Source organism: Panthera uncia, chromosome A2, assembly GCF_023721935.1.
Source record: "Panthera uncia isolate 11264 chromosome A2, Puncia_PCG_1.0, whole genome shotgun sequence".
NCBI lineage: Eukaryota > Metazoa > Chordata > Mammalia > Carnivora > Felidae > Panthera > Panthera uncia.
In genome coordinates this window covers 4,595,077-4,618,127 of record NC_064816.1, presented here as the reverse complement: position 1 = coordinate 4,618,127, position 23,051 = coordinate 4,595,077, and the positions used below count along the sequence as shown (strand labels likewise).

Genomic DNA, 23,051 nt, shown 5'->3' with positions numbered 1-23,051 from the left:
ACAATGATGGGTGAATTCATCATAGCCCAGACCTTCCCATATACCCCCAAAAGGCTCTCTCAAACCCCAACTGTCCTCCACTGCATACTGAACTTACCTTCCACAATTCTTAAAAAAAAAAAAAAATGTTCACCTAAGCAATTATCCAGGCTGTTTTTTCATGTATGTCCCCCCCTGGTAGAACATAAGCTCCTGACCAGTGTCCTTATCATCATTCAACAAATATTTTTGAGAAGCCATTACAAGCGAGGCAGTGTTCTAGAGACTAGGAATTAATTCATGGGTTAAATAAAGAAGACTCCCTGCCTTTGTGAGACAAAAATAAGAACCAGGTAGAAACGAACTTCGTTTGTTAGAAGTCCCTCCTGACAGTCCGAATTCAAGCAGGCAAAAAAGCACAAAAGGCAAGAGTGGTCAGTTCCAATTATGCCTCTTCATGCATTCAATATTTATGTGCCACACACTGTTCCAGGCACTGGTGACCCCGCAGTTAACAAGATAGACAAAAATCCCTCCCTCCGTGTCCCCCAAACATGCCAATCACTCTCTCACCTCAGGGCCTTTGCACATGCTGGTCTCTGCCTGGAATACTTCCCACCACCCCTCTATGATCTTCTCACCTGGCTAACTTCACTCATCCCTCAGGGAAAACCTTGGCCTCTCTGAAGTGCTTCTGACCTGCTCCCATCCTGCCCTGTGATTCCCCTTCTCAACCCTGACCACTCAGCATTGTACCTGCTTGGTTACAAGTCTAGCGTCTTCACTAGACTATGAGTTTCATGAGGACAGTGCCTCTACAGCACTCATTTTTGTCTCCTCAGCACCCAGAAGAATGCCGGACACATAGTAGGCTTTCAGGAAATAAATGCAAGTTATGTGAAGGAATGAAGTCTTTATGTCCTTTCCTCCCCTCTGACCAGGGAAGACCTCCCCACCTGCTCCATTCCACAATTCCAGTACACCTCCACTAAAGCCAGGTCACCCCCATGCCCTTTCCCCAGGCTGCCAAGATTCACCCCAACTCACCCGGCCATAGATCTCCCCTCGCCACCAGCCCTGTTGCCCCTTCTTGTTAAGGATCTTGATGATGTCACCCTCCTTGAGGGACAGCTCTGATCGGTCCCGGGCACAGAAGTCATAGCGTGCTTTGGCTGTACCAAAATACTTGGTGCTTCCTGCTGTGTAGGGGAGAGCAGAAGTGGGCAAAGGGCTTGGAGCAGATACCCACCCACCATCTGCTTTCAGGAAGGTAACAGGAGGATGGAAAGTCCCTCAATGCTTCTTTGTGCAGAGGATTAGATGCCCTGAGAGGACACAACTGTACTTCTGGAATCATCTTTCCAGCCCAACCAGTATCCAAATTTAGAAAATAATGCCATTTATGTCTTTTTTTTTTAATGGTTTCTCTATATCTATAATGAAAGAAACAGAGGAAAGCTATGGAAAAATTCATTTTACGCTGTTAATATTAATTATCCTCAAGAGGACCAAGGGTAGAAAAAGAGGAATAAAAGAAAGATGAACAGGAGGGGGGGGGGGAAAGACACAGAACATTTTTCATAGTAAAATATTAAGCAACACTGTGGAATGTAAAACTACTCTGTAGTATTTCTGCAAATGTGCTGAGATCCGTGTATACATCAGGGCAAATCAGCAATGTGCAGACAGATACACTTATTTCACTGGGTGATGGGGATCCTCTGTTAAGGATTGGAGTCCTGATGTTATGTTGCTGCTGCTTTTTCAAAAATGTAATATTTTAACAATAATTAATTAAAAAAATTTTTTGTACATTTATTTTTGAGAGACAGAGTGAGACAAAGTGAGAGTGGGGGAGGGGCAGAGAGAGAGGGTGACACAGGATCGGAAGCAGGCTTCAGGCTCCAAGCTGTCAGCACAGAGCCCGCCGCGGGGCTCGAACCCACAGACCGTGAGATCATGACCTGAGCCGAAGTCGGACGCTCAACTGACTGAGCCACCCATGCGCCCCACAATAATTAATTTTTAAATCCCTCTTTTTAAAAAAAATTCTGGATGTATAAGAATTCAGAAACTTCAGGATGCGCTCCAGCAAAATGAAATGTGGATCAGAGTAAGGAATTTAAAAAATAAGGAAAAATATGGAAAACAAGAAATACAGACACAGGCTAAATAATTCTTGATATTGTATTTGAGAAGTCAAATGCAATCGTTAAGAAAAAATTCCTTAAGCATATGTTGTAATTATTTTAGTTCACAGCACACTGTATCCAACATCCCAGATAATGTCAGTGAACTTATGGGTGAGAGAGGCAATTTTGCCTTCTTGTGGGAGAAGGTTATAGATACTCATTAGCGCTTGATATTGACCTCTACCTGGTGGTTTGCTGATGGCTCTCCTCTCAGGCTCCTTGAAGGGGAACTGCAGGCAGGTGTCCAGAGACTTGAAGCAGTCCTTCAGGGAATTCTGCTGGTAAAATTCCACCAGCTCCTGGAGGGACAGAGGGACGGAAGCTCTGCCAGTGGGCCAGCCCATGAGGGGCCAGGGCTGGAAGGGGTTACAGCTAACTCCTTGGGTGCAGCAGATCCCTCTTCTGACCTCCCTGGCAAGTGACTCCTGGACTGTTCCCCATGACGGGGGGCTCATTCCCTTCCTGAGCAACCAGGACTGTTTTATGGGGAAGAGATCACATTGCCTAAAGCTGGTTCTCTTAACAGCCAACTCACTTGATAATGAATTTAACAAATAATCAACTTGCCTGATAACTAGCTCACCAAAATCAACCCCCCCATGGATATCAAGAACCTTATTTTTATAATTAATTATTATAAGAAGAAGAATAATTCTGTTTATTGAACACCTACTATGTGCCGGTCAGTGTGCAATCACACATCATCAGAATGTCCTAACAACCGTGAAAGGTGAATACATTCATGATTCCCCCATTTTAAAAATGGAGAAACTGAGTCACAGAGAAGCCAAGTTCCTTGTCCAGGGTCTCATATCTGGAAAAGGGCAGATCCAGAATACAGTCCCCTGGAGGAAAGGGGCAATAGAATGTAGTAGCTAAGACAAAACAAAATGTCTCATGGTTTGGAGTTCTAGATTTCAAAAATGCCAGTACTATGAAAGACCGAAAAAAAAAAAAAGAAAAAAAGAGAGAGAGGAAGAGACATTTTAGAAAGACTGACAAACTATTACAAATGAAAAGAGACTAAGGAGACAAAAGCTAAATGCAATGTGTGATCCTTAATTATATCCTGGAGGAAAAAATATACGGGGCCATCAGAGAGTTTGGAAATTGGACTGCATATTACATAAATTTTGCAACAATGCTCAACTTCCTGGGTATAATAATGATACTGTGATGAGGTTCGAGAATGTCTTGGCTCTTATGGATATTCATGCTAAAGTATTTTTTGAAGAAGGGTCTTGACGCCTGCAACTTACTCTTATATACAGCAGATTAAATGTGTGTAGGGGGCGGGGAGGGATTAACAGAGGGCACAAAAGAGGTAACAATTAGTAAATGTACATGAAAGATTCATGAATGTTCCTCTCACTATTCCAGTAACTTTTTGGAAATTTTTCAGAAATAAAAAAAAAAAAAAAATGAGGAGCAAAATTTTCAGAAACAAGTTTGGGAGAGGGAAAAAAATTGTGGAATAAATTAACAGTCCCTAACCTTTCAGGGAGCCAAAGATCCATTGGAGGATCGAGTGAAATCTGAGACCCTCACCTCCAAGAAAAATACATTCAGGTATGTGCAAAATTCTGGATGTTCTACCAGAGGACCCAAAGCTCGGCAGGGATCCACAGACCGTAGGTAAGATCCATGTGTTAGACCCATGGGCTTAAAATGTCTAAAAGATTGCCCAAAATTACAAGGCACCAAACAGGCATTTGAATTCTCAGTGAAAAGATCATTGAACAGATGAGGTCTTGAAACAATACCAATGCTCTTCTGTGACACAAGGTAAGGACAAAACATCGATTTCACCTGCATGTGAAATGGGATGTCCCACAGTGACTTAAGGGAACACTGGAGTTCTTTCTACAGCATGTCTGGCACTCACTAAGTGCTCAGTAAATGCTCATTGCCATTCATCATCAGCCATCAGGGGAATGAGTTGAAGGCCAATTGTTCCACAGTGTTCTTTGAGAGGCTTCTCTGACTGTGTGAAGGTGAGGGGGGGGGTCCCCAAGATGGAGCTTCAGGGAGGACCCTGCCTCGATGCTGGGAGACTGGGGATGGGGTAGATTGGCCCTTACCGTAAGCCCCCGGAAAGCCTTCTTCTCTGTAATCCGGTACAATCCTTCTGCTGTCATGATTTTAATGTGTTTGACCTCAACATTATACCTGGAAGCAGTGAGAGAGAGGCCCGGATGGTCACTGGGCCCTGAGGCTGGGGACCCAAGCTCATCTGTCCCCTGCCAGGTGTCAGCCCCAGTCTATACACCCCCAACCATGGAAGGCACAATCTTGACAAATTCAGGGAGGGCGAGACCACTGAATCACCTTCCCTGATTCAGAGGGTTGTTAAGAAGTCACAAAGATCTTGTAAAGAAAAGACACGCTCTATAACAGAGAAGATGAGATCTATCCTTCCCCCAAGACGAAGGACCTAGAATCTATAGGATGGGAAAAGAGACCCATTTCCACCTAGATGGCAGACCATAGATCAGTAAGGACATGGAAGAGATATTCACATCTGCCAACAAGGAAACCTAGACAACAACAACAACAACAACAAAAATCTGACTACAGAAAACTAGAAATGATGAGGGAAAAAAAATGCTGAGCTCTCAAAAAAGCAAGGGAAATTCCCAGTGGCCAGAAATGAGGTTGAAACTAAAAACCAAGCTTATTGCATGAACTGCTACCCTACAGGGTTTGTTTATGTTGGTCACCAAGTATCTTATGCCTTGATGACCCCACAGAGACATGGGATGAGTTACTGGGTCCACGGAGGTGGAGTTAGCAGTGAGACCTGCCTACACCCCGTAAGCCTGGACAGTCAAATGCTACATCCTCTAGAAAAACCACCCATCACACAGGCAGCCAATAAAAAAGGTCTGTCTCAGACTCAACACAGAAAAGTCACCCTTGTGAATTCAGAACCTCGGACCTGCCCTCATGCAGGTTTTGGTGTTTGAACTTAAACCACATGTACAGCCTGGGAAGCTAAAGAATTAACCTAAAAACAAATCCACCTGTTGGTGACCCCAATGAAAACAAATGCAAAATCTCTGGAGACCCAAGCAGCAGAAGACTGCCACGAGGAAAACCCCACCCGAGATCACAAGACGAAATTTCAGGGGCGCCTGGGCAGCTCAGTTGGTTAAGCATCCGACTCTTGATTCTGGCTCAGGTCGTGATCTCACGGTTCGTGGGATAGAGCCCCGTGTCGGGCTCTGTGCTGACAGTGCAGAGCCTGCTTGGGATTCTCTCTCTCCCTCTTGCTCAGCCCCTCCCCCCCCCCCAAATAAATAAACTTAAGGAAAAAAAGACAAAATTACAAAACCAACCAGGAAACAAGTCACCATGAGTGAGAAGCTCACACAACAGACAGACATGAGTGAAGGGACCCACTAGCCTTGGGTCCAGGTGGCATTTCTGCCTCCCACTAGGATGAGCTAAATGCCTTTTGGAGACTGTCTGGGAGGCATATGTTTTTCTTGCAGGTGTCAGTCAAGTAAAAGGAATAAGATGGATAAAAACACCCAGGACGCCACAGGGCTCAGTGAGAGATGGCTGTCAGGATAGTTCATTCCCTTCCTCCCAGGCTCCTTCCTGCAGCACCCAAATCACAGGGAGTCAGGGGTGGGAGGAGTTACTTAATGCTGATGGCAAATTCTGCTGAGTCCTTCACCCGCTGCCGCACCAAGAACGTCCCATCCGAGCGGTTGGTGAGGATACTTTCTGCCCCGGCGCGCTCCATGGGGCCAGCATACCTGTCAGGATGCATCAGGGAGAGAGGTCCACACGGCCCCTATGCTTGAGCCCCCACGTTGTCATACTGAGGCCACTCTTTCCCCCATCCTGTGATTTTTCAGCAGGTGACAGTCCCAGGGCAGGCTGCTCCAAAATGGGCCACTTTAGTGTCAAGACTATTTTGGGTTAAAAAGCAATCAAAACTCTTTATCTTCCCCCCGCCGCCCCACCCGACCAAAAAAAAAGAAACTGCCCCAAACGGATTCGGACAGAGCACCTGCTGGGGGCAAAGAGCTGTCAGCAGACACGTCCATTAGTCTACGAACAAAGTACCACGGACACAGAGGAACCTAGCAAGTCCTGTTTGATCAAATCCTCTGTGACCCACGGCTTTTGAGTGGCCCAGCAAACATATGTGTACCAAAGATTTCCTCTTCTTCATCTTCCAGAGAAGTGCCTTCCTTCCCTTTCAAGTCCCACACCGCTGCTCCCTTCTCCTTGGTTCAGAATGAGGTACATGCCTCCGTTTGCCCAACTATCTTGGGATTTCAGCGTCTGGGTGGCGTCCCCATACACACAAAATTCAATTTGACTTTTCTCCTCTCACTCTGTGTCGTGTCAATCTGATTCTTAGTTCCCCTAGAAGGATCTTGAAGGGGACGGGAATTCTGGCTCCCTGACATGCCCTTTTATAATGAACTGGTAATCTCCTAAGTAAACCATTTTCCTGCATTCTGGGAGTTTGTGTTAGCAAACTGGGGACGACGTTGTGGGAACCTCTAATTTACAGCCGGTCGGTGGGAGGTCCTGGAAGCCTGGACTGGACATTGGCAGCCTCCTGGGAACCGACCCCTAACTGGTGGGGACTGCAGTCATCTCTAGGTGGGCAGTGTCAGAAATGAACTGAACTGGATGACAGCCAGCTGAGAGGGGAGAATTGCAGAACTGCGTAGATGTGGGGAAAAACCCACACGCTCGGCTGAGACTGTGAGTGTAGAAAAGCAGACGTTTTCCCCTTTACTCTGGAATTTGGCATTACTGGGACGGGCATTTACCGCATCCACACTACTCGCCCGTCTCTGTGGCCACCAGGACAGAAGCTGGATGAGAGCGGTGAGACACTAGCCTCGGAGACCAACTGCGAAGAGGGAGCCAAAATACTCCGCCAGCAAGGTAAAAGATAGCAAATGAAGTAAGGAGTATTTTAATGCAATACTTTTAAAAGTCAAAATGATTGCCAAAGCAGCCAGAAAGGGAGCAAGGCTCTGACATGCACCGCTTTGTGGACGGATCCCGAACATAGGATGCTCAGAAAAGAGAGCCAGAAACAAAAGGCCATGGAGTGTGTGGTCCCATGTGTGTGGAATGTCCAGAAAAGGCACATCCACAGACAGGAAGGGGTCAGAGGTAGGTGCTGGGGGCTGGGGAGGCAGAGGGGTGACCACACACAGGGGCAGGGTTTCCTTTGGGGGGATGGAATGTTCTAGACTTATAGTGATGATGGCCACCCAACCTTGTGAATGTAGTAAATGCCACTGGATATAAATATATTTGTGCCGTAATGTAAATATATAACATAAAGAATATATATTAATATATTATATATTAATTATATACATAATTAATTATATGACTATATATTATATACTATATTATAATTATAATATATAGTTATATAATATGTTATATAATATATACTATACTATAATATATATTAATTAATTATATTATAATTAATATATCATATATTAATATATGTTATAGATAATATACAATTATGCATGACACATAAATGTGAATATGAATGTATTATGTTATAACTAAATACATAACACACATACTATTTACTGGTTTGGGATGATATGTAATTACAGATGATATATAAATGTGGATATGAATATATTTATGCTGCAAATGTAAATATATAACAAATAATATACCATTAACTTGAGGTAATATATAACTATATATGATATATGCATGTGCATATGTAATATAAACATAAATACTAACATAAATGCCACTTTAAACGGTTAGTTGTACGTTATGTGGATTTCACCTCAGGTTTTGAAATGAATGCAAAAGAAAATGCATGGTGAACAAAATGCCAAGGCTTTAAATAAAGACAAGATCCACCTCCATACTCATGGGTTCAACTCTTTCTACCCCCAGCCCTGTCAGGTCCTGTCTTTATTTACAGTTTTGAGATTTTGCTTATCATGGATTTAGTTTGCCTTGCTTTCGATTATTTTAAATGCCACATTGAACCACCACGGATCTCAATGCCTGAGTGTTTGGCTGCCTCCTCCAATTCTGCACCTAAAGTGAGGGTCTCGCTCTCCTGATACAATTCCACGCCTGGTGACCACATCCCAGCAGGGGAGGGCAGACACCAGGTCTGAATCCTGGCTCTGCTACTTGGCTGCTCTGTGACCTTGGGAGCTGATTTTGCCACACTCTGAGCCCCAGTTTTCTCTTCTAAAAAAAAGGAGGATAAAACTACCCTCTGCAGAGGACATTTCTGACCAGATGTGGCTGAGGCGCCTAACACGTGGTCTGTCAGCATCATGACTTTCCAGAGGCAGTAAGGTCAGGCTCTGGAGTCAGGCAGATGGGCTCCATCCCATCTCCGTTCCCTTCCTCACTGTGTGACATTGAACAAGTCACTTCCCCTCTCTGAGCCTCGGTTGCCTCCTTCTTCCCCAAAAGGAAAGGAGAGTGGCAAAGGGTTGGTATGAAAATTCAACGCGCTCCCTAAAGCACGGACACAGCAGCCATAAAAACAGTCCCGTGTTACATCATTTAAGAGGCCAGTGATCATAAAAGGCACTGTTCCTTCATGGGCCATTATGAAATAAAAACCACTACCCATAAAAGTAGGCAGAAGACTGATATTCCATCGATTGTAAAAGCGATTGCAATGTCAGAGATGTTAAAAACATGAAAAATAAAAAGTGCTTACTGTGTGCCAGGCACAGGACTAACAGCCCATTAAAGCCTTACAACAGCCCTAGGAAGCATAAGTCGGTTTTAGTCTATTTTCCGGAAAGGAAAGCTGAAGCACAGAGAGGTTGAGTTACTGGCCCAAGGTCACACAGCCGGGAAATACTGGACTCAGGATTTGAACCCTGTCAGTGGGCTCCAGAAGCAACACTGTAAACACCCGCCCCTCACTGCTCTACATTCAATAGGTGCTCAAAAAACAGGGGCGAGGGGCTGCTGGTAACATCACCACCATCATTTTCCTTCCAGTGAGGCCCTAATCGCCCAAAGTCAGGGACCTTCTTTTGTCTGCTTGCGCCTCAGCAGCCCTGGGCCCAGGGCTCCATCCAGCACTCGATGCCCAGAGTTCAAAAAATGAATGAGATATTGGTTTGGAGTCGCCTTCCGTGCCCAGCCAGGGAACCCACCCCAGGGGGCCCAAGTTGAAAATAAGAAAGGTAGTTCCACTCACCAGAGATGAACAGTCAGGTCCTGAGGGGGACCCTGGGGACACAGAGACCGAGACTTAGGGTAAAGAGCCAAGGTTAGCAACGGAGTGCAGGGTGCATCACTCATATACTCATTCACTCTGCCATCATTTATTGAGTGTTTATTATATGCCAGGCACCGTGCTATTCACTGAAGACACAGCCTCAGAATCTAATGGGAGAGACTGGTCCACTTCCAGTCAGGGGTTGTCCAGCCACTGTGGTAGCATGACCCTCAAGTTAAGAATGGATTTTATGGGGCGCCTGGGTGGCTCAGTCGGTTGAGCGTCCGGCTTCGGCTCAGGTCATGATCTCGCGGTCCGTGAGTTTAAGCCCCGCGTCGGGCTCTGTGCTGACAGCTCAGAGCCTGGAGCCTGTTTCGGATTCTGTGTCTCCCTCTCTCTGACCCTCCCCCATTCATGCTCTGTCTCTCTCTGTCTCAAAAATAAATAAACGTTAAAAAAAAATAAAAAAAAAAATAATGGATTTTACATTTTTAAATGGTTGACAAAAACCAAAGGAAGAATAATATTGCTCGGCATGTGAAGATGGGGTGAAATTCACATGCCAAGGTCCAGAAATTCAGTTTTATTGGGACAATGGTCAGGCTCACTCATTTGCACATCGTCTGTGCTGCTTTTGTACCATTTTGGCAGAGGTGAGAAATCACAAAAGAGACCATCTGACCCACAAAGATGAAAATCTATATTATCTGTCTGTTTACAGAGAGCCCAACCCCTGGTCTGAATACATGTAAACGTGCACACTTTCACCACATTAGGACGGCTATTGTAAAATAACAAAAAACAAACAAAACAAAACAAGAACAGAAAAATAACAAGTGTTGGGAAGGATATAGGGAAATTGGAAACCTTGTTGCGTTACGGGCAGAAATGTGAAATGGTACAGGTACTACTGAAAACAGACGGTGGTTCCTGAAAACCTAAAACTAGAATTACCATATGGCCCAGCGATTCGTCTTCTGGGTATCTACCCGAAAGAATTAAAAGCAGGGATTCGAAGAGATATTTACACATCCGTGTTCCTAGCAACGTTACCCATGATTGCCAAAGGGTTAGGTCTCCATCAACAGATGGACAGATAAACCAAATGTGGTATGCACACACAATGGATTATTAGCCATAAGAAGACGGACATTCTGACATCTGTTACAACATGGATGAACTCTGAAAATGTTATGCTCACTGCAAAAGCTGGTCTCAAAGGGACACATATACCACTCATCCGAGGTCCCTAGAGGAGTCAAATTCACAGAGACAGGCAGTAGATGGTGGGAGCCAGGGGCTGGGGGACGGGGTGGGGACTTAGTGTTTCAGCTCTGCAGGATGGAGAGCTCTGGAAATGGACAGTGGTGGTGGTTTCACAAACGTACGAATGTACCTAATGCCACTGAACTGTATACTCAAAAATGGCTAAAATGGTAAATTTTATACAATTTGTGTTTGACCATAATTTAAAAATAGTAATAATATGGGGCGCCTGGGGGCCTCAGTCAGTTGAGCGTCCGACTTCAGCTCAGGTCATGATCTCACAGTCTGTGGGTTGGAGCCCCGTGTCGGGCTCTGTGCTGACAGCTCAGAGCCTGGAGCCCGCTTAGGATTCTCTCTCTCCCTCCCCTTCTCTCTGTCCCTCCTCGACTTGCCCTCTTTCTCAAAATAAAAAAAAATAAACTTAGAAAAAAACAACAAAAATAAAAATAGTAATAGAAAGAATGTGGAACTACCACCTGTATCTAGTTCTGAAACATCACTCCAAAAGAAAACCCAAACACATCACCCATTAAACAGTCGGTCCCAAAGCCCCCCACCTCCAGCATCTGGGAACCACCAATCTGCTCTCTGTTCCTGTGGATGTACCTAGTTGAGACATTTCACATAAATGAAATGATTGCAAAATGTACTATACCACTGAAGCGTGCACTTTAAGATGGTTTTTGTTTTTCAAATTTCACCTCAATTTGTTTTAAAGGGGAAGAAAAGAATGAAATATTCTGTGCACAACATGAAAAGATCCCAAGATATATTAAAAGGCAAGCAGGGGGCTGCAAAATAGTATTAAGTCTTCTGAATAAATCATGGGGCAAATGAGAATTGCTATTCGTATCGACTTAGTATGTATATTAAGAAACTCCAGACAGACACTCATAAAACAAATACAATAGTAGCTATCTTGTAAGGTAGGTGGGACCAGGAGGATGGAATCCTTCAGTAGAAAGGAGAATTGTGTTTTTTTCTATCTTTTCTCAGAGCCTTCATTGTAATGAGAGAGAAGGAGGCTAGGACAGGTGTAGCTTTAAGAAGGCAGTACATTTGGAGGCAGAAATTGGAGAGATGCCCAGATCTTGGCTTCTGAATGCCGTGTCCCACTGAAAGGACCACGGCTCCTTGGAAAAACAGTTGATTCCAAGACTGAGGCATGGGAAGTACAAGGTAGGTCTGGTTTTGTGCCAGAAAATAAGGAACAGCTCAGAGAATGATGGGGACATATCAAAAGGACAGATGAGCCAGCCTGATGGGGCTCCCGCTGGCCAAAGCTGGGACCATTTTTAGAATAAGAATCCACAGGCATTCCCTGAGATACATACATGCATACATACCTGATTGATTAGTAATTAGATAGATACCTGCCTACATAGAATTATAGATGTTCGATACCTATATAGGTATGTAGATTGATATATAAATAATTGATGGACACACAGAGACACAGATAGATAGTTGATCATTAGATATACAGATGCCTGATTGATAGGTAGGTTGAGTGACTGATTGATTGACTGACTGACAGAAAGGGAGGCAGCTCATCCTTACATCTGCTAATAAACTTGGACAGAACAATGACGTTGGAAATGCATAGCTCCACAGTGGAGAAACCTGGGAGACCTCAGGCCAAAAAAGAAAAAAAAAAATCTCTAAAAGACAATTTAGGGAAAATTGTCAAAATTAAATATGGACTACAGGTTAAATTGTAGTATAATGTCAATGTCAAGTGTTAAATTCATGGTTGTTAAAATCACACTATGGTTGGGGCGCCTGGGTGGCTCAGTCGGTTAAGTGTCCGACTTCAGCTCAGGTCACGATCTCACGGTCCGTGAGTTCGAGCCCCGTGTTGGGCTCTGGGCTGATGGCTCAGAGCCTGGAGCCTGCTTCCGATTCTGTGTCTCCCCCTCTCTCTGCCCCTCCCCCATTCATGCTCTGTCTCTCTCTCTGTCTCAAAAATAAATAAACGTTTAAAAAAAAAAATCACGCTATGGTTATGTAAGAAAAGGTTCTTGTTCTCAGGAGGTATTTAAGGGTGAAGGGAAAATATATCTGTAAACTTACTTTTAAATGTCTCAGGAAAACAATAATATGAAATTTTTAAATAAAATAAAATGTGCAGAGAAAGAGCAAATGTGGACAGCTGGTGAATCTGGGAAAGGCTATTTGGAGTTGCTCGCATTATTGTAGCCACCTTTCTGGAAGTCTGAAATGATACACAATTCAAGCAACAGAAGGGGAGTTTCCCTCTGCGGGTTCCTATTTGGGCTGTGAAGCAGGCAGAGGGGTATCTGCAGTGAGGGAGAGAGGTCTGGGGAGATGGGAAAGACCTGAGGTCATCGTAGAGCGAGGGGGTTGGGTGAGCAGAGACTGGGCACAGTGTGGGCAGGTGTGTCCACAGGAGCTGGGCCGAGAGGCCTGGGTGGCCCCAGCACCTGATGGGATAGCACTCGCTGCCTCTGAAAGGAAGCCAGTGACTGGCCAGCCTTCTGGCCACCCCAGATTTTCTGCAGTACCAGGGAGAGGACCTTCATACAGGGAGAATCAAGAGGGAAAGGATTGGTCATCATTCTCCGTGTAACCCCCGTCTCCCCGCCTCCACTCTGGGCTTGGTCGACACATTAGGCAGAGCACGGAGTTTGGGAATGACTTACGGAGTTTGGGAATGACTTACCGTGATGGGCAGCCCCTCTCTATCTCAGGGGTGTTAATTCAAGGCTTCCCGCCCTCGCAGGACCCTCTCCAGACCCCCCTTGCCCTCTCTCCATCCAGATTTGAGGCACTTACATGCACGTAGGGCTTGACCCTGTTACAGGGAAACCAGCCAACTTCATTGGTAGCCGTATTCCTGCCCTAAAAATCCGGGAGGGAAAGACACGGATGCAGAAGTTACTTGCATTCACGTGCGTGTATGTGTGTGTGCCCATCTTTCTACCCACTGGCCATCTGCCCACCCATCCATCCCTCTGTGGCCCGCATGACCCATGGAGTTCTAGCCAGTATCAACCACCTGGCAAGACGGCCAGCTCAGAAGGGCCGGGCCAGCCCTAGAAATCCCCATGTATAACACCCTCCCCAGATGCCTCGTCCAGATCAGCCTCCCCTTGCCAAAGACTTCCCGGGACCGCCTACGCCCATGACCCCACACTCAGATCCTTCTCCATCACTCCCACCGCCCAGCCTGTACCTCCCACCAGTTCTGTTCGGCCTCAGCCTTGGTGAGCTCCACGATGTCTCCGGGGTTGAGCCGCAGGAAAGGACCAATGGCTCCAGGTGGTGGGGGAAGCCCATAGTATTCCTGGCACACCTCCATCTTGGGCAGGCCTGGAGGGAAGGGAAGGTGGTGGCTCAGTGCGGTTGGCGGCCACGGATTTTCAGACCTGAGCCTCACCACCCTCCAGGATGGCGAAAATTAGAGACCAAGAGAAATACACCCTCGTGTGTGCCAAAAGTCCGAGACGGGCTGTCTTCGCAAGAGCCCCAAACTGGAAACAACCCAATGGCCTCAATGGAATGCATAAACTGAGTGTGACAGAAGCACACAACAGAATGTGACACAGCAATGAACAAATTACTGTCACAAGCAACCACGCCAATGAGTCTCACCAACACGACGCAGGAGGAGGACATACCACAGGATTTCATTTTGACGAAGTTCAAGGAAAGGCAAAACTGACCTATGGTGGTAGGGGTCTAAGAGTGGTCCCCTCGGAGAGCCAGGTGGCGGGGGGGGGGGGGGGGGGGGAAGAGGGTGGGGAAAGACGTTGGGGGGGGGGGGGGGGGGGGGGGGGGGGGGGGCTGAACAGCAGTCTGGTAAAGCCTTCTGTGTGGAGGAGTTGAATAATCTCTCCTGTCCAGCAAGGCAGTCATTAGTCAGAGGTGGTGAGCGAGAGCTCACAATGTGGCTAGTGTGGCTGAGTACGGGAGTTTTAAGGTTATTTAAATTAGTTTCAATTTGCATTGGACAGTGTAGTTCTAGAATTCGGTGAAACGTTCCATATCTTGATCTGTGTGGTGGTTACAGGGGTAGAGATTCATGGCGCCACGCAGTTAAGATTTGCTCACTTATACACATTACAGTATGTATTTTCTATCTCAATAAACAGTGTGTGTGTGTGTATATATATATACAGACACACACATACGTATGCATATATATAATGGATACGTACAAATGTGTGTATTAATACATATATACAATATGCATAAATATAAATACATATAATAGATACACACACACTTACTTTTCTAAATGTGCATCTATTTTTGACAGAGAGAGAGTGCAGAGGAGGGGCAGAGAGAGAGGGAGAGAGAATTCCAAGCAGGCAGTGCAGAACCTGATGTGGGGCTTGAACTCATGAACTGTGAGATCATGTCCTGAGCCTAAATCAAGAGTCGGACACTTAACCAACTAAGCCACCCAGGCACCCCTACACACACACACACACATGCACACACATAAATATTTCCCTCTATTGAGGACATTTGGGTTGTTTCTGGTTTTTGACAAATAAAGCTGACATACACTTTTGTATAAAACGGATTATACAACGCATATAAATCTATGTATAATTATATATACGTTCTTATTGAATCATTTGTTTCTAATTTTTTATTACTTCAAATAAAGCTGATATATCTATCTATAGACACAGATTATAGATATCTATAGATCTTTGTACACTGACATCTATATATGAATATACATAGACACGGATAGATATGAAATCTGAGCCTTTACACTGACTCTGTATTATTATGAGCAAAGGTTTTACTTCCTCAGCCACACCAAACTGTTCTCACGTGTTTAATGCTGCCTGGCTTCCCTGCCCCAGCCTTTGCGCATGCCATTCCCTCTGCCTGGAACACCCCTGCCCTCCTCCCCACCTGCCTAACCCTCTCATCCATCAAATGTCTGCCTAAATGTCTCCTCCTCTGAGAAGCCTTCCCTGAAGGCTCAGATCTGTCAAGTCCCCCAGGTTCTATGTTCCAGAGAACCTTCTAGTCCACCCACTACAAGGTAATGTCTTAAAATTCTCTCCCTCACCACTGGTCTCAGAGCTTCTGGAGGATGAGAGGCCCCAGATGTGACCACGTATACAGTAGATATTGAACACAAGGCACCCATCACTGCTGTGATGCCACAAAATTCATCAACATAGGAATGAGTCCAGCCTTTCCCCCCTGCCATTGGGCTAAAATGAATCTGTGCCCTCCACTTCCCCATCCTCGAGTGGAGGGCACTCTGCTGAAACTATAGATCATGATAAGATTCTGTGGCACAGAATCAAGAGGAGAGGAGGTAAGGACCACCAGAGGCGTGCCGCGTTGGAAAGCAAGGAAAAAGAGGCGGTGAAGAGGAGAAATTGGACGGTAAGATAAAGAGCACCTTTACAAGGATGGCTCCTGCCCCATGCCTTCTCTTCCTAGTGTTTGAGCAAAGCAAGTAAATAATTTGGGTCATTTTTAAAGTTTTTTTAATGTTATTTATTTTTGAGAGAGAGAGGGAGACAGCGTGAGCAGGGAGGGGCAGAGACACAGAATCCTAAGCAGGCTCCGAGCTGTCGGCACAGAGCCCGATGCGGGGCTCGAACCCACTAACCGCGAGATCATGACCTGGGCCAAAGTCAGACGCTCAACCGACTGAGCCACCCGGGCGCCCCCAGTTGGTTATCTTTAAATTCCTTTCGGGTTTCTAGGACTGCAACCAATGGCTCACAGCTTTACAAGCAGGACCTTATGTGATCGTTAATATAACTGTTGAGATCTGGGGCAGAGACCAGGCTTCCTCCTGCCCCACACAATGCCCACCCCCCTCAGACTCACCCAGGTCATTCCGCTTTTTGTCCTGAGGTCGGCGATGTGGCTTATCCTGGAGGGAGACAGCAAGACTGCAAGTGTGGCTCCCCCGGCCCAGCCTGGGGCCCCCTCAGCTCCTATGTGAGCACCCAGCAAAGGACCATGCCCACTGCTGGGGTCTCCTGGGTCACCCTTCCTTATCCCCCATGATTTCTCATACAGAGAAAGGAGAATGGGGGTCTTACCTTCTTCATAGTTCCTGAAAAATCTATGGGGGGCGGGGAAGGAAATAGTTAGCATGGAAATCCCCCCCACAGGACCAAGCCCACCTACCGCAGTCTCTCCCACTGGTACCTTGCCCATGTCGGCCACATGGAGGGACCCTTCCCAGACACTCCTTGTGTGCAGGTGCCCGGCACCGATGACAACGGTAACCCTGATAGAAAGTGCCTCTGGGATGCCAAGGGGAGATTAAGGGACGTCAGTGATGTTGACTGGACACAGCCGATCATTTTGCCAACAACGTGAAGGGTGCCCTTGGGTTCTCTTCAGGGCAAGAGAGAGATGCAGAAGCGGAAGCCCAAGGGAGAGCCTCCCACCTCCCAACCCAGGGGACAGACAGCCAGAGAAGCCCCTCTGAGGAGGACGAGCTGACCGCACCCAGGCCCCAGGCCCATCCCCCCAGACCCCTACCTCAGCAGCATCTGGCAAGCCTTGCATGACGTGGTCTCCTCAAAGGAGAACATCTGGAAGTCGTGCCCGTTGGCAGTAGCGTTCTCAGGGTAGATGTTGGAGCTGGAGAGGGGAGAGAATTCCCCGTGACGGAACAGTATTCAGCCACACAAGGGAATGAAGTACCAACACGTGCTGCCCTTTGGACGTATCGGGGCAGCCATACTGGATACGCTACATAAACCATAAGCCGTATCTCCAGCCCTCCACTGATGGGCATTTGGGTGGAGACAGAGAGCAGACCGGTGGTTGCCAGGGGCTGGGAGCAGGGGAAATGGGGACTGAGTACTACATGGGTGCAGGGTTTCCTTTTGGGGGGATGACAATGTTTTGGAACTTAGAGGTGGTGGTTACACAATATCGTGATGCACTAAATGCCATTGAATCATACACTTTAAAATAGCGAAATTTTTGTTACGTGAGTTTCATCTCAAGAAGACGAAGGAAGGGAGCCTGGGGGGCTCAGTCAGGTTAGCATCCGACTCTTGATTTCGGCTCAGGTCACGATCTCACTGTTTGTGAGACTGAGCCCCTCTTGGGATTCTCTCTCTCCTTCTCTCTCTCTCTGCTCCTCCCTCACACACACACACACACACTCTTGCTCTCTCTCTCTCAAAATAAATAAAACAAACACTAAGAAGAAAAAGAGGAAGGAGGAGGAGGAGGAGAGGAAAGGGAAGGGGAAGGATAAACGGAAGGAGAAGAAGAAGGAAGAGAAGGAGGGAGAGGAGTGGGAGGAGGGGGAGAGGGAGGAAGGGGAGGAGGAGGAGAAAAAGAAGAAAAAGGAGGAGGAAGAGGGGTTCAGGCTGGTGGTGAAGCTCACACACAGAACACTGACATTCTGAGGATGCAGACAGCATTAAAAGCCTATGCTTCCCATTTCGCAGATGGGGAAGCTGAGGTTCAGAGTGGCCCTACGGAACAGAGCACAACTGCCTCTCAGCCCCTGTCCACTGCAGACAGGGGGTGGGGGAGGGGGGGGTCTCACATGGCCATCTCGAACTGCTCCAGCCACTTCTTCTTTAGTTCTCGTGTCTTAAAGAACAGCTCATAGCCCTGGGAACCTTGGTCCTCGATCAGGAGAAACATGTGAGTCCACTGCAGGGAACAGGGTTCAGAATGAAGACACCCAGTCTGCAGAGGATGGGACCACACACCCTCTTCACCCCTACCCCTGTGGGGAGGAAAGGGTCAGCCCCGTAACAGCCTCTCTGCCCCTCGGAGAAACTGGGCGCGGGCACCCTTGGAAGGGTCTGCCTGGGAGAACCAAACATACGTGCACAAATCTAAGACCACGCGTGTCTTACACACACACACACACACACACACACACACGCACGGGCATTCTAAAGCTCGAGTGCAGAGCCTCAGCTCTCCCAGCCCTGGGGACCCCAGATCTGGCTTCGGAGCCCCACCTTCTTGTTTTCTCGCTCTCCAGAGGAATCATCTCGAACCTGGAAGCTTTGCAGATCCACAACATTCTTGAGGTCGTAGGAGTCCCCTCGGCGCTTGCAGATGAGCAGAGCTTTGTCGAGCAGGAAGGCGTACCTGAGAGCAACTTGGGTCAGGGGCCTCTGTCTGGCTCCCCTCGGCCAGCTCCTCCCCACCAGCTCCACCTTCCTGGCCCCACCCGGCTGTCCGTGTGGGACTCCCGCCCTTCTCCTCGTCTGTGGCCAGCCTGGCAGGATTGGCCTACCCATCCTGACCTCGGCCATAAGATCCTTCCGGGTCCCAAGCACCTGCTGGTCTTGGCTCCACCCACACGTCCACGCTGGTCCCGCCCCGCCCGCCCACCTAGGCCCCACCCCCTGGTGTAACTAGAAATCCCGCCCCGCCTTTCCGGTACCTGTTGGCTCTGCTTACCGGTCCATCTTGGAGCGCCTCTCCACTGAGGTGATCTTGAGCTCCCCATCGATCTTGGGCCGGCCATAGTGGGCCAGAGACTGGTCCTACGCAGCAGGAAGGGGGTCTGGCAAGGGGCCACCCAGGGGGAGGCCGAACACCCTCCCACCCCACCCCCGCGGCCACACCCCTGGCCCGTCCTGCCCTGCCCCCTCACCAGGTTCTCGATGGACAGCTGGAAATTGGTGATCTGCCGTAACGTCTCGTTGTCCCGCTTGACCTCATTCACACACTGTGCCAGGTCCTGGGGGTGGGGCAGGGGTGAGCCTGGGCCCCCAGCCTGGCCAATCCCCTATCTGGTTGGGCATAGGGGGTCAGCCCCCACCAGGGGCTGGCAGGAGGCGTAGAAAGGGCATCCCCGCATGTACTGTCCCCAAGCGAGACGCTAGGAATCACTCGCTGGTCACATGGGCGTGTGGTCATTGATGAGAGGAGGGGTTGCCCGTGGGTGTGACCGTGTGCCCTGCCTCGAACGTGTACACGCCTGTGTGTGACCACTCACCCTCATGGCGTCCAGGGCCTGCCTCAAGTTCTCCTTCTCCATCACGTCCTGCGTGTGTTTGACCAGCTCCTGCACAGCCCATGGAGACAGACATCACCTGGGCCTGCCCTCTCCTCTTGGGGACCCTCCAGACAAGCCTGGCCTGCCAGCTTCCTCCTTCCTCCCAGAGGGTGCCAGGCCCCAGCCCCGGGAAGACCGCTCTGCCCCACGCCTGTGACACGGAGAGGGAGACAAACCAAGCCCTTGCCTGGGGGCCCCCACTCGTGCACCTGGAGAAGGAGGTGATACTTGAGCACCCGCTGCATGGGCACCATCAGCAGGTCCCGCAAGGTGAACCTCCCGTTGTTTGCTCGCTGAGAACACTCCTGGGGGGGTGAGAGAAAGGGATGAGCACGATGAGGTGCAGACAGGTGTGGATTTTTCTAGAACCTGAAGCATCATCGGGGAAACAGTGAAGGAAGAATTTCCTGGAAGGCTGGCAAACACTGCCTGAGGCAGGATTCCAGGAGCTGAGTGGAGCTGGGGAGGGAGCGGGGGACAGGGCTGCAGGGTCCCCACAGTGGAGACCGACATGGCCGGATGGACGGTGCATGCAGGTGGCCCGTCCTCATTTCTGCCCTGTAGATACACTGGTTCCGGGGCCGGGGCGGGGGGGGGGGGGGTTGCTCAGCCCAGGATCAGGGCTCGGTGTGAGTTGGGGCTCAGCCCAGACTTGGGGCACGGCCAAGGCTGGGACTCAGCGCAGGCTGGACTGGGGCTCAGCCTGGAGTCAGAGCTGAGGTCGGGGTCAGGACTGAGTCCAGAGTCGGGGTTCGGGGGGGGTCAGGGCTCAGGGCTCCCGCCCACCTCTTCCTGCTCCCTTTCTCCCACTCAGCTGGGCAGTACCTCCCACCCCAAACCCTGGCTGGGCTGCGATAGAAAGTAGCACCACCAGCTCTGTCTCCTCCCCACTGCCCCTGGGGCCTGGGAAGGGGTAAGAGAGCCCCCCAGATGGCGCCCGGGCCCCACCTCCAGCTTCATTTGCACATCCTCCCGGGCGGCGGCCACATGGTCCAGGTGCTTGCTGGCTGACTCCACCTGGCTGCAGTAGCGGCCGTAGACGAGGAACCTGAGGGAAGGACAGGTGGCCGGGTAACGGTGGCCCGCACCATGGTCAGGCAAATCTGGGTGTCAGTCCAGGCCCGGCCTCTTCCCAGATGGTCTGAGCCTCAGTCTCCCCATCTGTAAAACGGGCATGACAATGGCACCTCCCACATGGAGCCACTGAAGCACCGGAGGGAGATGATGCGTAAGACACGCTTGGCACTCGGTATATTGTGTCCTCAATGTTCGCTCATCTAACAAGCACTTACGGAGCACCTACTGTGTGCCGGGCCCTGTGCCCAGCACTTTAGGCATCCGTTTATTTCATCCTCACCCTGGGAGGTACATTCTGCGCCACGCTGATTTGACGGGTGTGGCAGCGGATGCTCAGAGAGGTTCAGTGAGTCTACAGTGCCACACAGCCCGGCAGAGGCAGAGCTGGGGACTGACCTACAAGTGGGCAGTCCCTTCCCTTGCCCACGAGCAGAGAGGGAACAGCCCTGCCTGTCCGGTAGCCTCTGAGGGCAAGGTCGTCCAAATGCCCGGCGCGGGCAGGACGGGGTGACTTCCGGGGGTCTGGGCTGGCCGGCTGAGTCTCACCTCTCCTTGTATTTGATGAACACCTGGTAGAGGGTGGGCGCGCCTGGGGTGCCGAGGACTTCCTTCATCTCCTTTAGGAAGAGAGTGTGCACACGAAGCAGGTCCTACTCAGAGGAAGGAGTGGGGGCTGGGGTTCAGGAGGCCCACCCTGCAGTGCTCAACTCCCCGCCCCCACTCTCCAGGCACAGGTGGAGCCAGCAGGTCGTCCCCACTGGACAGACGCCCGGGAGGGCTGGGGACCGGCCAGCTCACCTCGATGTTGATGAAGATAATCTCAATGTCTTGGGGTTTGAGGAACCGTTGCAGGGGCTTCATGAAATGCTGCAGGAGCGGGGAGAGCAGGATGAAGGGGGCAGGACCCCTCCCTCCGGCCCAGGCCCAGGGAGCCGGGGACAAGGAGACAGAGTCAGAGACCAACAGAAAGAGAGGCTGAGAGACAGAGATGCACCACGGCCACCCAAACACCTGTTCACGGCTGTTCACGCCAGCGTTATTCGCAACAGTCGAAAAGGAGGGACCAACCCAAACGTCCAGCGATGGGTGAACGGATAACAAGATGGGGTCCACCCACCCACCAGAATGTCGCTCAGCCACGAAGAGGAGCGACACTGGCACACGTGGACGGACCCCGAACACACGACGCTCGGTGAGAGAACCGGACACAGAGGGCCACGTCGTGTGTGATGCCACGTGTGTGCAATGCCCAGAACAGACACATCCACGGAGACAGAAAGTAGGTTAGCGGTTTCCAGGGGCTGCAGAAGGACGGGGGCGTAGGGGGTGATGGCTGAAGGGTATGGGGTTTCTTTGGGGGGGGGGGTGACGAAAATGTTCTAAAATTAAACAGTGGCGATGGTTACACCAAAAACCACTGAATTGTCCACGTAAAGGGGTGAATTGTATGGTACGTTGAGCTCATCTCGATAAAGCTGTTGAAAAAGCAATGGCCAAAGGGAAGAAAATAGAAGGTCGGAGAGACAGTAATAGACACAGGTGGACAGAGGTGAGGACACAGGAAAAGATACAGACAGGGATAGAGGGACACCCAGGGAAAGGGAGACCGAGGAAGAAGGAAGGAGAGACCGATCAAGACAGGAGATGGCATGAAAGAGAAAACCAGCGGCAGAGAGAGAGAAGAAACAAAACAATGGGGACAGAGAGGAGCCCCAGGCCCGCTTGGGACACACGGGGCTTCTACGCACGGCCCAGAGGCCGCAGCTCGGGCCGGGGGACGCGCACCTGCCCGCCCAGCTCCCGCGCATGCGCCCCCGGGGCTGGGTCGGAGCCCCGCACCTGTTGGATGGATCCCAGCGTGTCCGTGTACTTCTCCTCCGTCTGCTGGATCTCCCGCAGGCAGCAACACCGCTTGTCATACTCTGTCATCTTGGGCTGAGAGTGGGGAGCACAGGTCGGTGTTGGGGGGCGCGCCCCCCTCCCCCCACCATGAGGCCTCCCAGACGCCACGCTCCGCCCCACGCACCGGCATGGGCACCGGCTCCGCGGAGCGCATGAGGTCTTCGTAGATCTCATCACCCTCCGCCTCCTCGTTCTCCACACAGTCATACAGGTCCTCATCCTCTTCCACCGTGTCGCTGCGGGGTGTGGGGTCAGCTAGGGCCACCGGAGCCCCCAGGCCAGGGACCCCTCAGACCCCTCCCAGATCAAACTCTTGTCCCCTCAGGCCCCCCAGGGCAGAACTATGTCCCCTCTGACCCCCCAGGACAGGGCCATGTCCCCTCTGACCCCCAGGGCAGGGCCATGTCCCCTC

At 49.7% G+C, this 23,051-nt stretch overlaps 1 protein-coding gene across 4 annotated transcripts in view; it reads right to left on the bottom strand.

Moving 5' to 3' along the window:
* VAV1 (vav guanine nucleotide exchange factor 1) overlaps positions 1-23,051 on the bottom strand; it is a 45,339-nt gene that overhangs the window by 399 nt on the left and 21,889 nt on the right. The window contains exons 5-26 of one of the 4 annotated variants that reach the window (XM_049639761.1): positions 22,764-22,875; positions 22,577-22,672; positions 21,536-21,604; positions 21,284-21,387; positions 20,609-20,708; positions 19,870-19,965; positions 19,601-19,669; positions 19,256-19,342; positions 19,060-19,145; positions 18,612-18,744; positions 18,185-18,294; positions 17,158-17,259; positions 16,819-16,916; positions 16,710-16,732; positions 16,492-16,537; positions 13,853-13,989; positions 13,453-13,518; positions 9,370-9,401; positions 5,819-5,935; positions 4,253-4,340; positions 2,350-2,470; positions 1,027-1,178 (exon numbers count right to left, since the gene is read on the bottom strand). In XM_049639761.1, the coding sequence (XP_049495718.1) occupies positions 1,027-1,178; positions 2,350-2,470; positions 4,253-4,340; positions 5,819-5,935; positions 9,370-9,401; positions 13,453-13,518; positions 13,853-13,989; positions 16,492-16,537; positions 16,710-16,732; positions 16,819-16,916; positions 17,158-17,259; positions 18,185-18,294; positions 18,612-18,744; positions 19,060-19,145; positions 19,256-19,342; positions 19,601-19,669; positions 19,870-19,965; positions 20,609-20,708; positions 21,284-21,387; positions 21,536-21,604; positions 22,577-22,672; positions 22,764-22,875 (2,044 nt within the window). The remainder of the gene's footprint in view (positions 1-1,026; positions 1,179-2,349; positions 2,471-4,252; positions 4,341-5,818; positions 5,936-9,369; positions 9,402-13,452; positions 13,519-13,852; positions 13,990-16,491; positions 16,538-16,709; positions 16,733-16,818; positions 16,917-17,157; positions 17,260-18,184; positions 18,295-18,611; positions 18,745-19,059; positions 19,146-19,255; positions 19,343-19,600; positions 19,670-19,869; positions 19,966-20,608; positions 20,709-21,283; positions 21,388-21,535; positions 21,605-22,576; positions 22,673-22,763; positions 22,876-23,051) is intronic. The other 3 variants (XM_049639762.1, XM_049639764.1, XM_049639763.1) reach the window with 3 other exon arrangements.